The sequence below is a fragment of the Xiphias gladius genome, unplaced genomic scaffold (assembly GCF_016859285.1).
Source record: "Xiphias gladius isolate SHS-SW01 ecotype Sanya breed wild unplaced genomic scaffold, ASM1685928v1 HiC_scaffold_1473, whole genome shotgun sequence".
Classification (NCBI taxonomy): Eukaryota; Metazoa; Chordata; class Actinopteri; order Istiophoriformes; family Xiphiidae; genus Xiphias; species Xiphias gladius.
Window position 1 is genome coordinate 524,013 of NW_024401803.1, and position 16,068 is coordinate 540,080.

At 37.2% G+C, this 16,068-nt stretch overlaps 1 protein-coding gene across 7 annotated transcripts in view; it reads right to left on the reverse strand.

Annotated features, from left to right (window-relative positions):
* arhgap23b (Rho GTPase activating protein 23b) overlaps positions 1-16,068 on the reverse strand; it is a 102,194-nt gene that overhangs the window by 24,774 nt on the left and 61,352 nt on the right. For 3 of the 7 annotated variants that reach the window (XM_040123027.1, XM_040123024.1, XM_040123030.1), the window contains exons 2-6: positions 10,492-10,683; positions 3,330-3,360; positions 2,896-2,991; positions 412-490; positions 263-323 (exon numbers count right to left, since the gene is read on the reverse strand). In XM_040123027.1, coding sequence (XP_039978961.1) covers positions 263-323; positions 412-490; positions 2,896-2,991; positions 3,330-3,360; positions 10,492-10,683 — 459 coding nt within the window. Of the gene's footprint in view, positions 1-262; positions 324-411; positions 491-2,895; positions 3,361-10,491; positions 10,684-16,068 lie in introns of those variants that run through there. The other 4 variants (XM_040123028.1, XM_040123029.1, XM_040123025.1 and 1 more) reach the window with 4 other exon arrangements.

A 16,068-nucleotide genomic window follows, 5' to 3' on the forward strand; every position in this document is an offset into this window, starting at 1 on the left:
TGTTAAATTGCCTCCCTCTATGTATTCCTTTGAACCCATCTGTACATACTAATTTTATTGTTTTCCGAATGATGATAGAACAGTTCTTTTTTTGACGGTGCACATTTAAAATTTTCAGAGGTTAAACTTCAATAAGAGGATAGATTATTTTATCAGAGATACACAATCCATGCTATTACTTTAAAGGCCTAGCTAACTTGTATATAAAGTGTCAAGGTGAAAAGAAGGAAAGAAGTGAAAATAAAAGAAAGATCATACTCACACTTACCAACTGCAACACATCCTCATCTCTTGGCATAATAGAGAGCTCCAGAATGTTTTCACTGCAAAAAAAGATCAACATATATTAACTAAATAAATAAGAGGTCAAATGGGACCATAAAATTGGATTTATAAACACCAGTTTCCCACCTGTTTTGGATTAGTGTGATCACCTGAGAGTACGTTTTCCCAAGAATGCTTTCCCCATTCACCTTCACCAGCCTGTCCCCTGGAATACACACATATGCAAACACACACACACACACACACACACACACACACACACACACACACACACACACACACACACACACACACACACACAAAATTAAACCAGGTTCTGTAATCATGCTTTCCATGGTATAAAAAAAAATTAAATACTGAGTTAATGCCCTAAACTTACTTCATCATCATCATGCTTACGTCACTTTCCTTGACAGTTCTAATAATGCTGTTTGGATTTTTCCAAATAGTGCTTTCCTTTAGTGCATTGTCCTTTATTGATGTCCATTTATAGCCTTTTTAGAAAAATATTAACTGTAAATACAACTGTAGATTAAATTATATTTTATACCCAGAAAAATACACAGGAGATGACAGTAATTTTTGCAGGGAAAGACCAGGGAAGAAGATTATGAGTGGTTTTGCAACCCAGTAAATCCAAAGAACAAATGCATCATAATGAAACACACATCCATTTTGGTTTTCAGTAAAGTGACTTAATATTTTGAGTTTTAATAGCTTTAATTTCACAGAGTGGTCTGTGAATCTTGGTGGTGCGTTCAAGTGCTGAAAGTGAATGTCTGTAAACAGAGCTTCACCATTCAACCAAGTAGTATATGTATTTATAAGATGTGTTTCTGGAAACTCAACAAGGAATACAAATAATTACCAAGCATCAATGTTACAAGTACTTTTGTATAGTATATTTGTACTGAATAGCCTACAAAATTTTTTTTTTTTGTGGTTATAACATGCCAAATTATGTAATCCCAAACAAAGTGATTTTACTGCCATGAATGAGACATGCTGGAGCTGCTGTTGGAGGAGTTTGATGAAGGAAGGCATTAATGCAGTGGGTGAACCTACCAGCCATCCCGATTTCAGCACTCTTTTGTTAATTAATTTAAGTTTATAAAGTGGTTCATCCCTCCTAGCAAATAGTGCTGACCGAAAATGAACAACTTAATTTTTTCTACTGATACTTTTGTATGTTTGATATGAATCAAGTTTACACTGGTACATATGCTTGTTACAAATTCACTTGAGTACTGTGTGACAAAATTTGGCAAATTTTTTCCCTCGGGGCTGTGTGTGTTGCTTTGTTTGCTCGCTGCTGACACCATTCAGTACTACAAACCCGTACATACGACTCAACTTGACTCAACTCAATTCAACTCGACTGTTGCTGATACCAGCTCTTGTACAGACTTGCTGCCCTTGACACATCCCATTAATTGCCAAACTGTGGCCCATACGCCAAAGAATGCCGAAGAGATCACCTGGGAGGTTTGGGGCTCACCAGATTCGTTCATGTAGAACCAGGCAATGTTTATTAGCCTGTTATCCTGTGAATATTACATCTGATTCAGTCATTTCTTCACGTCATTTCTTATTTCTGCTACTGTCATGACACAACATACATATGAGCTGGTAGAGTTTTATTTATTTACTTTAAAAATACACACGTAACATCAACACAATTACACACATAGCATCAACACAATTCCAATACAGTAAGTAAAGTAAAATTCTTCTTGAGTTCATAAGTTATCAGCTTTATGTAGCCTGCAGCTTTATATTTTGGGAAGACAATGAAGCATATTTGTTTTACTTCCACGTCATATCATGTTAGTGTGACCTGCAGTCTTGTGGTCTGAAAGGTGTGCAACAGCCATTACTGGAAAACTCAAAATACTTGACACATTTAGAAGTCAGCACACAGTATAAAGCAAGGGAAAATTACACTCGCACTACTATCTAGAATGTTTTGGTCACAAAGGAGGTGTGCCTCAAGGAGCAGAGTCTGTCCAATCAGAAATGCCCGTAGGCAGGACATCTATCCTGCTAACCAATCCGACATAGCATTAGACAGAAGGAATGTATACCCCTGCCATGGAAGTTAGTCCCACGATAAAAGATTGTTTTACAAGCGAAATTATAATCACCATGAGTTATACATGTGGGTGTGTGTTTTGGGAGGAGAAGCACTGAATTTTAAGGTGGGTCTATTACCTGGATATTTAATTTTGAAAATATAAACACTTTTGCAAAATATTAAAAAAAACAAAAATATGGCTGTATGTTTTATGAAATGACTGGCACTAACAGAGAGCGTAATCAGATAGTAGTTATTGGGCTCATACATGCAAAATCTGAAAAAGGTGGTATGGTCCTTAAAGTAATAAGCTAGGTCAGCCTGTAAGAAGCCTGAGAATCAAAACCCATAGGAAAAAATTCTTCAAAGTACTTGTTGCTGCTAAGTTTGTTGCTGTGAGCACTTACTAATAACTGAAGGTCACTCAGGTGAGAATCTCAACATTTTGATCAGCTCATCTCTTCTCTCCTTTGGACAATTGGAGAACACTATGAAAGTGTGATGAGCCATGTCATGTGTTTGTGTGTGTCCTCTACCTGTACACAGTCCACCTTGTTGGGCAGGGCCATTTTCTTTGACACTTTTCACAAAGATGGTGTCCATTGGCTCCAAACGAGATCGCTGACAACCTACTTAAGCACACGCAGAGGCACATACACGTATAGAATCCAAATTCAGCAAACCTTTCCTAGACTGAGCATATCAGCAAAACCCAAAAAATTGAATCAGTTCCACCTACATGTGTAAACAAAAAGTCCCCCGTACATACACATTCTCAGCATTTGTACGTTATAACACAGAACACAATAGTAATAAAATAATAAAATAAAATAATAATAATAATATAAAACAGATCCTAATTAGTCCCCAGGGCAGGTACATAACAGTGATATGATTCATTCTATAAATCAGACCACATATGGCAAACAATGTGTAGCTGATTAAGTCAGCAGAAACATGGGACACTCACCTGTTCCAGTGCTATTTCCATTCTCTTCATCCTGTAGAAGAAACACAGAGCAGATGTTGAAGTTGTATGTAACTCTTCGTTAACAAATCATTAACATGGCGTTGTACAGCCCATTCTTCATTTAGCTATGTAGTGTAGACGGCAAATTATGTTGACTGGGTAGGAATAACATAAGGCAGTAAGTTTACTACATTTTGTCAACAGATCCTCAGTTCATTAGACACTGGGAGACAGATAGTAGGCTACAGTTTTTTTTGGATGTGTCCTTTTTAATTGACCCAAATATTGTGATTACTGGGCAATCATGTTTTCATAATCTTGAGTAGGCTAGTGGTTATGTCAAGTATTCATTGTGGTGTGTTACTTTTGATGTGTTGTCATATTGATGTTTATATTATGCTTTGTGTGTTGATATGCTACAAACTTGTGTGCTACCATGCAGCATAATTTCCCCTGTGCTGTGAATGTTGGATTGCTGTGCAAGGGTCTTTATTTCTGCATTAGTGCGCTCTTATGTGCTAATGGCTGCTTGTTGCCTGCTAATTCTTGTATAGTTTTACTGTTTTTTCTGTGCTTTTGTATGTTTTTATAAACCATCAACCTGTCACGTCACGTCAAGTCACGTAGCACATCTGTACATCAATCTGTCCAGTACGCGGATCAGTTCTTCACAGACAGGAATGAGAGATACGTTCTTACTGTATGTGCTAATTACACAGTAAATGTTCTAACTGTACCAATACTTGTGGACTCGTGAAAGTGGCTGAAATACAAAACCTAATGTGGGATAGCTGTGACTACAGCTGTTTCTTAAAGTACATGGAAAACCCAAAAAGGAAATCTTTCCAATATGTTACTTTGAAATTAACTACTGTTGTTGATGCTGTTATACTGATGTCTCTCTTCCACTTTGGTGTGTCTGCTATTCAGTATGAGGACCTTCTGCTAGCACAGAAGACTGTTTTAAGATGGCTGATACCCATACAGTATATTAGAATGTCTATTTAGAGATACTGTTAAGTTAACAAAATGATCATATCACAAAGGTTACAAGTGTATTCTTCTGTACAATACACAATGTATGGAAGAACATTTCTCATGTAGGAGTTTGTTCATTTAATTCTGTAAGTTCATACACGATAGTCCTCAACTGAAGGAGACATACATGAACCTATCCTGACAAGCTGGTATATGTAGGTGGTTCATTGGGATCCACCATGTCTTAAGTGTTTGTCTTTTACTGTAATTTGAACTGTATCTGCACTGAATACTGGATGACCAATGCCAACAGAAGGAAAACCTCATGTATGGAGCTGCGTATTTGGTGCCATTCACCTGGTCGTGGAGAAGGGAGACTGCATTAGTTCTCAAATGGGCTGTGATGATGGTGGCAGAAAACCACTTCTAGTTTAGCTTCCTATGATGAAAAGAAAGACCAACTTTTTCTTGGAAGTTTGTTTATTATTCTCTGTCCTTAGTATTGACAGGTTCAGTTTCTTGCCTTTCACTTCATTTCTGCTGTTGTGTGATAGGTGATAGCAAAATTTTTAAAAACAGATTTCAAAAATATTAGACTGGATTTAAGTGATGGATCAAATCTAGCACAGTCACCACCTTCACAGATGAAAGGATTTCCCAGTTTGATATCAAAAGGGTTTCATAGGAAACAACAGGAACTGGCCAACCTGAAGTGCACCCAGGAGCAAAATGTGACTCCTGTAATAGAATAAATTACTGCTATAGAAGTATGTTTTTAGGATTATAAAATTTTTCGTGTTTACTGAAGATTTGACAGTTGGGTTTCGAAACAATTAGGTTAAGTAATTGATATTGCATGTGCATGTATGGTTTTTCATTTGATGGAGCCTTCCAAAATGTCAGTGTAGTACAGCTCACGTACATTGGTTTTACTCATAACTCATAATCATAACTCATACTCATAATGTTTTTAATGTGCATTTGTAATTTATGATCACAGTTTTCTTTAATATTGAATTTTAAATAAACCTACTGTGATTAAACAATACTGACTGTATTTTCCAATAACTACAGAACACTCGCCTGGTTTTTCCAAATTTATTTATTTTATATCATTAAAATTGATAAGTAAATAAGACACACATGAAGAAATGCAGAAGCTCTAATATCTATCTTGATCCTTCATTGTCAGTGTTCAAGGAAAGCAACATTTAATTAACATTTCTATTTACAGTTTGTTGTTGATAAAGCTAACGTAGAAATATCCTTTAAATTAATTACAAATTCTGACAAAACCTCTATTTATGTATTCTTCTATGATTACAATACTGTGCATGTTGCTGTTGTTAAAATTCATACCAGATACGCACCATAAAAACAATCAACAAGGGCAGGAGCTTCATAAATACCTTTATTGCACATTAAAAATTACATTAATTTCGACAATTTTATTATCCATCAACAACACTGGAAGAGTGTAAAGAATGTAACAAATGGATGAATTCAATATTGTAGTGTGCCTTTTACAATTAACTGTAACTACTTAAAAGATTAAAAATAAAATGCAGCCGTTGATCAAGGTAAAGGTGAACTTAACTGTCACGAGACAAGTTTGCATAATAAAAAGAGGTAGTTGAATCTATAGCGCAATATAATTTCTAGTCACAACTAAAAACACAACAGCACCATATAAACCATTCTGCCACAACATTAAAACCAGTTACCAGTTTTAATGTTGTGGCAGAATGGAGTATACATTTAGGTACATAAGTATGTGGACAGTGACACAATTTTCGTAATTTGCCATTGTACACCACCACAATGGATTTGAAATGAAGCCATCAAGATGTGACTAAAGTGTAGACTTTCAGCTTTAATACATTGTCCCTCCATTTTCAGAGGCTCAAAATTAATTGGACAAGCCAACATATTTATAAAATAAGGATTATTTTTAATACTTGAATGAAAATCCTTTTCAGCCAATGACTGCCTGAAATCTGGAACCCATGGACATCAATAAATGCTGAGTTTCCTCCCTTGAGATCTTTTGCCAGGCCTTTACTGCTACTTCTATCAGCAGTCACATCATCAATAAACACTAGTGACCCAATTCCATTGGCAGCTGCCTCCACCATGTTTGACAGATGATGTGGTATGCTTTGGGTCATTGAGCCGTTCTTCACCGTACTATTTTCTTCCCATCATTCTGGTAAACGTTCATCTTGGTTTCATCTGTACAAAGAATCTTGTTCCAGAACTTGGCAGGCTTTTTTTTAGATGTTTTCTGGCAAAATCTAATCAGTCCTCTCTGTTCTTAAGTGTTACCAGCGGTATACACCTTGTGGTAAACCCTCTGTATTTACATTCGAGAAGGCGTCTCTTGATTGTAGACTTTGACAATGATATGCCTACCTCTCAAGAGTGTTCTTGACCTGGCCAGATATTGTCAAGGGTTTTTCTTCACCAAGGAAAGAATTCCACTTTGGATCATCCATTTTAGTAGTCTTCTGTGGTCTTCAAGGCTTTTGGGTGTTGCCGAGATTAGCAGTGCATTCCATCTTTACCAAATTTACCAAATTGTTGATTTGGCCACACCTCAAGTTTCTGCCATCTGTCTGTTAGGTTTATTTTGTTTTTTTCAGCCTAATAATGGCCTCATTAATTTGCACTGACACCAGTTACTATTTTTAATGTTGTGGCTGTTCTGTGTTCTTGTGACTAGAAATTATGTTGAATTAGAGATACAACTACCTAACTGTACCTAACTGTACAGTATACAGTACAGTATATACACATATATACATATACATATATATATATATACATATATATAAATATATATATAGACACACACACACACACTGCATATATACACCATTACGCCACAACATTAACACCGTTAACTGGTTTTAATGTCGTGGCTGATCGGTGTATGTAGCCATAACACTGTTCGCAAACCTGCGAACCTTTATCGATCTTCCCCGGATTGGCACGAGCCTTCCACCTGCATCTCTGGGTGATTCCAGAGAAGATCATCTTCATGTCTGGATACTGCAGGTGGAGGTGGTGTAGGCCTTCCTTCATTGCTGTGACAAGATTGACACTTTAGACATCTCCCAGGTTATTCCAACCACAGTGGATGAGGAGGATATCCGGTGCTGCCTTGTAGAGACTGTTCAAAAGGGGGAGAGGGCTCTTCCACCTCAGACCACCCCAGTCGAACCAAAAGATGGAGATACCATCAACACCAAAGCGTCTCTTGGACGTAATTGTCCCCTGTGACCCAGACCATAGCTGGATGGAGGTAAAGCTGGATCTGCTGATCTGCTGGCTTATGAGCCCCCTGCACTTCGATTCGCCAGCAGTTAACTTTAATAACGTCATCGTTCCATTATGATTAACGAAATGTAACCTACAGGAAACTTTGTTATACTTAATAGTTAGCTAACATTAATTAACAACATTGACAACCCACTATCAGTGTTAACACTCACTAAGTTAGGAAATGTAACCTTAAATTTGCCAAACCAAATTTAAAACACAATGTTAGAATATGTTTTACCCTAAGTGGTTACATGCAGTTTAACATTAACTTACACACGGCTACTTCAGCTACAATAACAATACTAAGTTACTCCAAATGTGAACATGGATGCAATTAGCTATTAAGATTACTTTAACACTTAACTATAGAGTTTACCTCGAATTATGTAAACTAACTTTGTTAGCAGGGACGTAGCACGGCGTAGCCAGAGGCTGGTGCAGTCAGGTTGCCAGTATAAGTCGGCGTGCATAGTGTACTCGGGTCATCAGTCAGATACATCCCTTGCTCTTCCCCAGCTTGATGTTCTCATCCAAATATGTTAATTTCTGGCTCCAAAAAACCAAGATGGCGATGGCCAAAATTCCAGACTCAAGGCCTCAAAATGGTAGTCCAGAGACCAATGGGTGCCATCATGGTGGGTTGCTATTTGATCTGGATGCTTTGATACTTGGTTGAGTTAGCTCATTCCTGACCTGAACACAAAAAGAGCTCTCTGCACACATACTCTGCTCTTATACAATATCTACGTCTGTCCAGGCCACCGACGTTACCATTCTGTATATAGTACTACAACAGCCATAAATGTGTGTAACAGATGACTTACAGGCTAAATTCAACACTTTCGCTTAAACAGTCAACCCTGTTTGATGTGTGTAAACTTTGGTTCGTCTGATCAGTTTTTTGACATTGTAGCATAGAATTAGTTTTCAATATGTTGTATACACACAGACCACAGACAGAAAGATAAAAAACACGTGCAAATACTGCTTTTATGGCACAGCATTCATTTTTAATATTTTGGGAAATACACACATACAACTGCTCAATTTCTTGAGAATTAGATAAAGTGATCTACATCAATTTTCATGTTTGTGTGTTTAGTATGGAGCTAGAACTGGGAGGAATTCATCTTAACTTAGCATAAAGACAGCTAGTTTGTGGTTTTAGGGGTAGTTCAGGACAAACAGTTTTTTCAGCACCTCTCTGCAGCATCTATAGCACTGGCTGTCAAGTACGGTCAGTGAGCACAGGTTTTAAATAGGTCTCTGTACAGGCACGATGGTACCAAATCTGACAACCTTACTTTGACAACAGTCACTTTCAGCACATAACTACTCCAGAAACCACACATCCTCATATCTACATTTTGGTTTGTGTACGAATTGAGATATGACTGACTCCAGCTTTGTGCTTGTACACGCAGACATGAGATTGATATTGATCTTTTCTTTTCTATCGATCTCAGTCGGAAATAAGGCAATTAAGTCTATTGGTCAAAATGCTGAACTGTTCCTTTAAGACCTTATATATTAGATGTGTTTCATTATGGTCTATATATCATTTTTAATTTGTCTGAAATTGTGTCTGTACAAAGCTAAGGATGTTTTTATCCTAGATTGAAAGATTTTGCTTTGCATGAGCCAAAATCTGACTTGAAAAGAAGAACAAAAAGGCACCTGCAACAAAATCTTGGGGCCATTCGAGGAAAAATGACTGTGTCCAATTCAGCCCAGTCTTTTAATTACAACAGATAATTTGCTAAAATCCAAATCAACCAGCTACCAGATGTTGCGTTGAACTGGTCAATAACATGGTGTTAATTAAGTCTTACAAGACGGTTGTCTTTTATGGTTATAATATAATAATTATGAAAAACTAATGACAGTTTTAGATTTTGAAAGTTTTTAGATTTTGAAACCAGCTTGACCCTGTCATGTGCTTTGGGTTTAACTCATTACCAAGAAGAAGTTAGTTTAGCAGATCAGCTCTTAAAGGCCCATTACATGAGATTAGTTTACAGAGTTAGCCGCTCTGCTATCCACTACATGATCATTGTGTTGTCCGTGTGATCCCTTATGGTCGGCTTGTGGCGTCTAAATGCTTTACTATGACCAGGATACACATAATTGCGTATTAAGGTTGTTTTTACAGTTCGTGTTTAACTGTTTGAACACACATATTTGTTACTGCCTAGTCTTACATAATACTATGAAATAATAAACAATGTCGAAATTGTCGACTGTATACGTACAGAAATTTGCAGTCAACCTTTATGTTCAGTGTAATGATCGGAAGTCTGATCCCATCAAAGCTACAGTACATTCCCACTGCAGCTGAAAGGCTAATTTTCCCAATTTGACTGACGATTGACATTTATTTTTAAAAGCAGCCCCTGTCCAATATTTTGTGCAGATCTCCATCGTGAAACAGACTCAGTAATTTTCAAATAACCTCACTGGCCTTTTAGTTTTGACTGAATTGAGATGTAGCTTCAAATACTAATTACGTGTTTTGTGTATTGCTTTATTTTACTGCTCTGTAATTTCAGAACAATTTTCAAATAATATCCAAGAACTACCCTGGAAAGAACTACGCAATGTGGTGCTAATTACAGGGGAAATAGAGACAACGTCCAGTTGGGACAGTTCCAATCAATTCTAATTAAATACCAGCATAACCTAGAGAGTCTTGGAATCAGATTTCGGATGACAAGAAAAGATGGTCGAATCTGAAAAGATAGGATGCCTCATGGGCAATCGGTTAGAGTGTAACTGAGTTCTAAATGGCTCAAATTAGTCATATTTCAAACACATAAAAGGCTCCAGGCCAAAGTCCGAAAGCAGATAGCATGCCACTTACCTTGAGGCTGTGGAGGGAGGATTCTGGTGGGTAGACAATGAAGTGGCGCAGAGTGAAGCCAAATCCCTGTGCGCTCTTCCGGAGGAAAATGGTCCGCGGGCCCTGCCATGACACCCCCTCCACATCACCTGATGACAGTGGCCGGCACCTTTTCTCATTGGACGACACCATGCCATCTCTCAGCCCTTTAGCCTATTGAGGATGGAGAAAATATTTCAATTAAAAACACTTTCCTTTCCTTTCCCTCTTGGAACACTGACAAAAACGTGAATCTTAAAGTACTTCTCAATTATAATTTTCAGGTGTCTCCACTGAACTTGTGTATGTGACTGTGTATTTATCTAGAGTTGAATAGTTTTAAGGAAAGTGTGAGTGGGTGGATATTGTCCATTTTCTGAGGACTCTGTCAAGATCCGCCCAGAGCAGAATTCTGCCAGTGCCAGGAATTTCTCATACACTTCTTCTCTCCAAAGAGGAAGATCTATTTTCACCAACAATCACATTTATTACCTCCAGACAATAATGGCAGAGTTATATAAACCATCTATAAATAACAGTCATGGTACAGCAGGAACTTACTGGGGCTCATAAACAAAGATCTGGACAATTAGATGAACAATAAACAAAAGGACCCCTTATACTCACACAGAGTGTGCCTAATAACATCCACTAATACCTGTATTTGGTACAGGGGGTCGAACAAATATAAACAGACAGCGGACCTTTGAATAATGCGAACAACTGAGCTGCTAACCCACTTGTGTAACCTTATGATATGAGATACTGCAGCTCACGCATGCCTCGAAACTACATTTTTATTGACATAACAACACAGATTTTAATAATTAATTTGTTGTGCGAAGCCCCAAAGCATTAGGGCACCATATCTGTTTGTGTGTGTGTGTGTTAGATAGTTGGGTACATTGCTCTGTTAGATTCCTCATCATCTGACATCTCTGCAGGTGACATCTCACACGAGTGAATGTTAACAGAGATGAGATGTTGTACATGTTTACCTCTCCCTCCCCATCTCTTTGTCTTTCACTCACACAGTCACCTTATTCACCCACTAAGAGTGTGAAATGCCAACATGCCAGAGTGTGCACTAAACAGTGTGATTTCTTTGACAGCTCTATCTGTAAGACTGCATACATTAACATTTTCCTATGATTTGAATGAATTAATACTAATATTGTCCTTGCATAAATAAAGGAGTCCCCTTTTAAATTTTTATTTGGAGGTCAAACTGAACGTCAGAGCACCCAACATGTGGCTATTATCCCTCATTGTGAATCAAAACATATACTATGCCTAGTTAATTAAGTAGTAAATTGTGACGGTAAAAAGCTAACCACAGACTTTATTCTTGAATTCGTGATAGTTACAACGGATTCTAGAGCTGGGTGATAATATTATCATTTGACCTTAAAAGATCCATTCATAATGTACTTCTAATAAAAGTAACAGCAGACAAATATCTTCTTTCTGTATACAAATACATTTTAAACTTAAACTGAAGTTAGACATGTTAAACAAATCAAGCAGGTGTCTTCCAAAGTTACAGTCCTGCTGAAGCCTCATATTAACTTCAGATAAACTTTAAAGTATATTTATAAACAAAATGAGGACTGTGAGTTTTTTTCTATTACATTCCATTAGGATCTGTTAATATCCAATGTGAAAGGGAGTTTTTTTATTTTACACGTGAAAAATTTAGTTTGACGTAAAGCATAACATTGAAACACAGTTCACTTCACTGAAAATCAATTTGTTTATTTCATATGCCATATTATGAGATAAATTAATATCAGAAAAGTATTCTTATTAATATGGCTTTCACAGCAGAATTGACTTATCCCCTGCGGGCATAATCAATTTTTTCTCAGCTTATCAGTATGCTCAGTATGTCCAAAAGTCATTTATTCACCAACCTGTGGCTAAATTATAATGCTTTTGTATCAGACCTGACAAGCATGTGAACAGGTACTCAACCAAAGCTTGTTTGAGCGCCTGGATTTGATACTTGATTTGAACTTCAGTGTTTTGTTCATGCTTGGAATGAAGAGAGGTTGTCCAAACCTTCCTGAATCGTAATCCGGACCTTCATCTCACTTAAACTGCTTTCAAACATCTATTGCAGCCCTGAACTTTCTAGACATTACGTTGAACCCGACATTAAATGGACTTTACCCTGCCAGCTCACAAATTCTGTTATGTCCGCTTGAGCCAGTGTGTGAATAGAGCAGGTCACTGTCCAAAGAATTCACAGCGTGAGTGTGGATGACGTTTCTATCCTGGCTCCTGCACATTCTACGCATGCACCACCCCTCACCTAAACCAAACAAAGTATTTCCAGTAGGTGTGAATATGTCTCACACAGACAATCTCCAGTTATGTGTTGCATGTATGAAAGGGCAACTCCGGAACTGATTCTTCGGACATTGTCCGTGTGAATGCGGCTTTATAAAAAACACCATAGGGAACCATAGAATGAACATTAATACAGAGAAAATATAGTCTTTACATTTACATGCAGGCATGTCTTACCCAAACTGGACATCCTTTGCTTATTTAAACATAGGCTTACTTACGCTAAATGGTCACTGAACAGATGTATTATTTAGGAAAATGTATATAAATCACCTTTGGAATTAGTATCTTAGCATCTCTCTCTTTATATAAGTGAAGCATTTAGATAAAGTTGTTTCAAGCTGTTTTACTAATGTCATAGTCACTGTCACTGAATGTTGGTCATACTGGTATTGATGAAATTCATTAAATGTTACAAACAGTAGTAAACCAACAATCACTTTATTAATATAACCCCTTCATAAAGGAACGTAAAGCCAGTATAATTAAATGTTCTGTACATTCTATCTGAAATGACATGATCCAGAACACTTGGCATGATTGTGCAGCTCTTTCAGAACAACAAGGGCTTGTTGTGCTGTCTAAAATATACAGTAGCTCATCATAAATGTGGGCCAGCAGCTCACTTAATTTACTTATTTTTTTGTCTCCTGCACTAATCATTTCATTTTGCTCACTTGGATTTAGTATTTGAATAACCATTTATTGTTGGCTATTGAAATTATTTAGTTATTGTGCTAATCTGACATTCAGACCACAGTAGAGTAAGCTGAACTGAGAGAGAAAGAGTAACACGATGCAAAAAGACATACATTGAGCCTGCATACACAGATGAGATAATACAAACTGACAGATACTTTGTGTGATAACACACACATACACTCACACACAAAACGTATACTAGAAGCTGGATAACTAAAACACTCACTCTACCAGCAAGTGTTGAAGCAGTGTAATCTTGATGCATATTTGAACAGATGATGTAAAAGCACAACCACACACACACACACCCACATCTGCATACTGCACACACACAAGACTTTATATAAAACTACATGAACCTCTGTGCATAGTGAAGGCATCTGCCTCATCTCCCTTCCCCTCTGCTAGTCAACAGGCCCCCTCAGTGCTACATTACATAACACCTAAGGGAGGCACAGATACATGAAACACACATACACACTCAAATGAATCAAACACCATGTGCTGAATCTTCCTCCAAACTGTCGATGATGACAGGCTGGTAATAGCCATTCCATTTAGCTCCACTCTGCCATCCCTATCCTGACACAGGTTAAAGTCACCCTTGAAGTTCACAGCGGGAACCTAAACCTTCACTCCCACTGATAAAACCAGGATACCCACATAGTGGAAAAAGACAGGGACAGTCATTAATGTTGTCCTTCACCATGCACTGATGCACGGCAGACAGGATAGGTTAAAGCAAGATGGCACAAGAATCATCCAATAGGAAATACATCTGTCCACACTTATCAGATCAGACAGGAGATGAGGAGCCTTCAGACAATGACAGCCATGGCTGTTTTTAGACCTGCAGTCTGTCTACTATGTACAAGAATGGATCGATAGCAACATACAAAGCTAGTCCAGTATACACACCAGACAAAGCAGAAAAAAACTACCAAATGTAATTGATAGTTTCACCTGATTCCATTGTTGTTTTACTCAAGTAATGGATCCTTCATTCCACTTTATAGATTTGTACAGGAAGCAAAAGTACTTGAATCAGGAAAATCAGTAAAATCAAGACTTGTTTTTAGAAGCACTGGAAGGTTCTCACAACCACTGCCCACATTACAAATGTCAGAGGTATAACCTAAATACATGTGTATGTCCAGATAATTCAACTTTAAAGCTGCACTAATGAGTAGTTTTTTATATCAACAATGGGTCAAATGACTGTGTAATTACGGAGCATTTTAGAATCTTTCAGGACATTGTGTTGGTCGTCTGGCCCAGAGCTTTACTGTTTGTTCTCAACAGCCTCTTTCCCAGTGACAATTGGCAGCTGAGGAACAAATAAACCCACTAAGTACTACCTCAACAGCAAAAACAAAGCTAAAAGAGAGTGAATATTGGACTTAAATTCATCAGGTGGACACGAACACCACTCCAAATGAATTATCAATGAAACCAAATGGCCAAAAAATCAGTTATTCCAGGTATAAATTATTCAGGTCAGCAAAAACAGACTCCAAATGAAAACTAATGTTGCTCTGGGCGTGCTGGATTTTAAAATAGACAATGTTAACACAGCCATATCAATTTTATAAGGCCACAATATGTCAAACGTGTGTGATATTAATCTTATTGTTGTTTTCTGTCCCAAAAAATTTGTCAAAAAAGCTCAGTAATTATGATAATTATAGTAAACAAAGTCGGTCGTCGTTCATAGCACTGCTTGAAGGCTTATTTTGCTTATTTTGTTAGTTGCAGGCTAAAGCAATCCTGCTGATTACTGAAGTGACCTACCTACAAGTTCCCACTTTTCAGAAAAAAAAAAACCATAATAAATAAAATAATAAATGTTTAACATGAAACAAAAATCTTTAAAAAAAAAAAAAGTCACGATTGTTTGCCTTCTCTTGGCTTTTTCTGTCAACTTCTACAACATTTTTTTGTAACATTGTTCAACAAGAATGTATGACTTGTCTTACATAGTGACCATGTCAAAAGACAAAAATATTGTGTAGTCTGATTCTAGCATAAGATCCTCAAAAATCTATTAAAAGCCGTATTTAATAAATGTTTAAAAAGGAAGCATTAGTACCAGCATTCCCTCTAAGCTAACTATTTGGTGATTTAGTACATTAAATAATTTGGTACACTGATGGTATAAAAATATTTTGTGTGTCATCTGTCAAATGTTTTCTTGAAGAAAGTGGATTTGGATGCAATTGTGACATGAAAGTGATAGACATATTAATAACTTTATACTATCAATTCCTTAAACTACCCACATGTGACTGGTAGCTCTTCCTTACAGCTCTGCTTTATTCTGAAAGAATTTCATTAGTCTGGCTTTAAACTCAGAATTCCAGAATCAGTTTCTTTTTGAGGCTGACAAGGAAATTTCTTTGGCAAAATGTTGACCCTAGAAAATAGAAAAATTTAATCTATCTGCACGAAAGAAATTTGGTGTTAGCAGTTTAAGCCCAAAATTACTGTCCCCCCTCTTACCCCGGA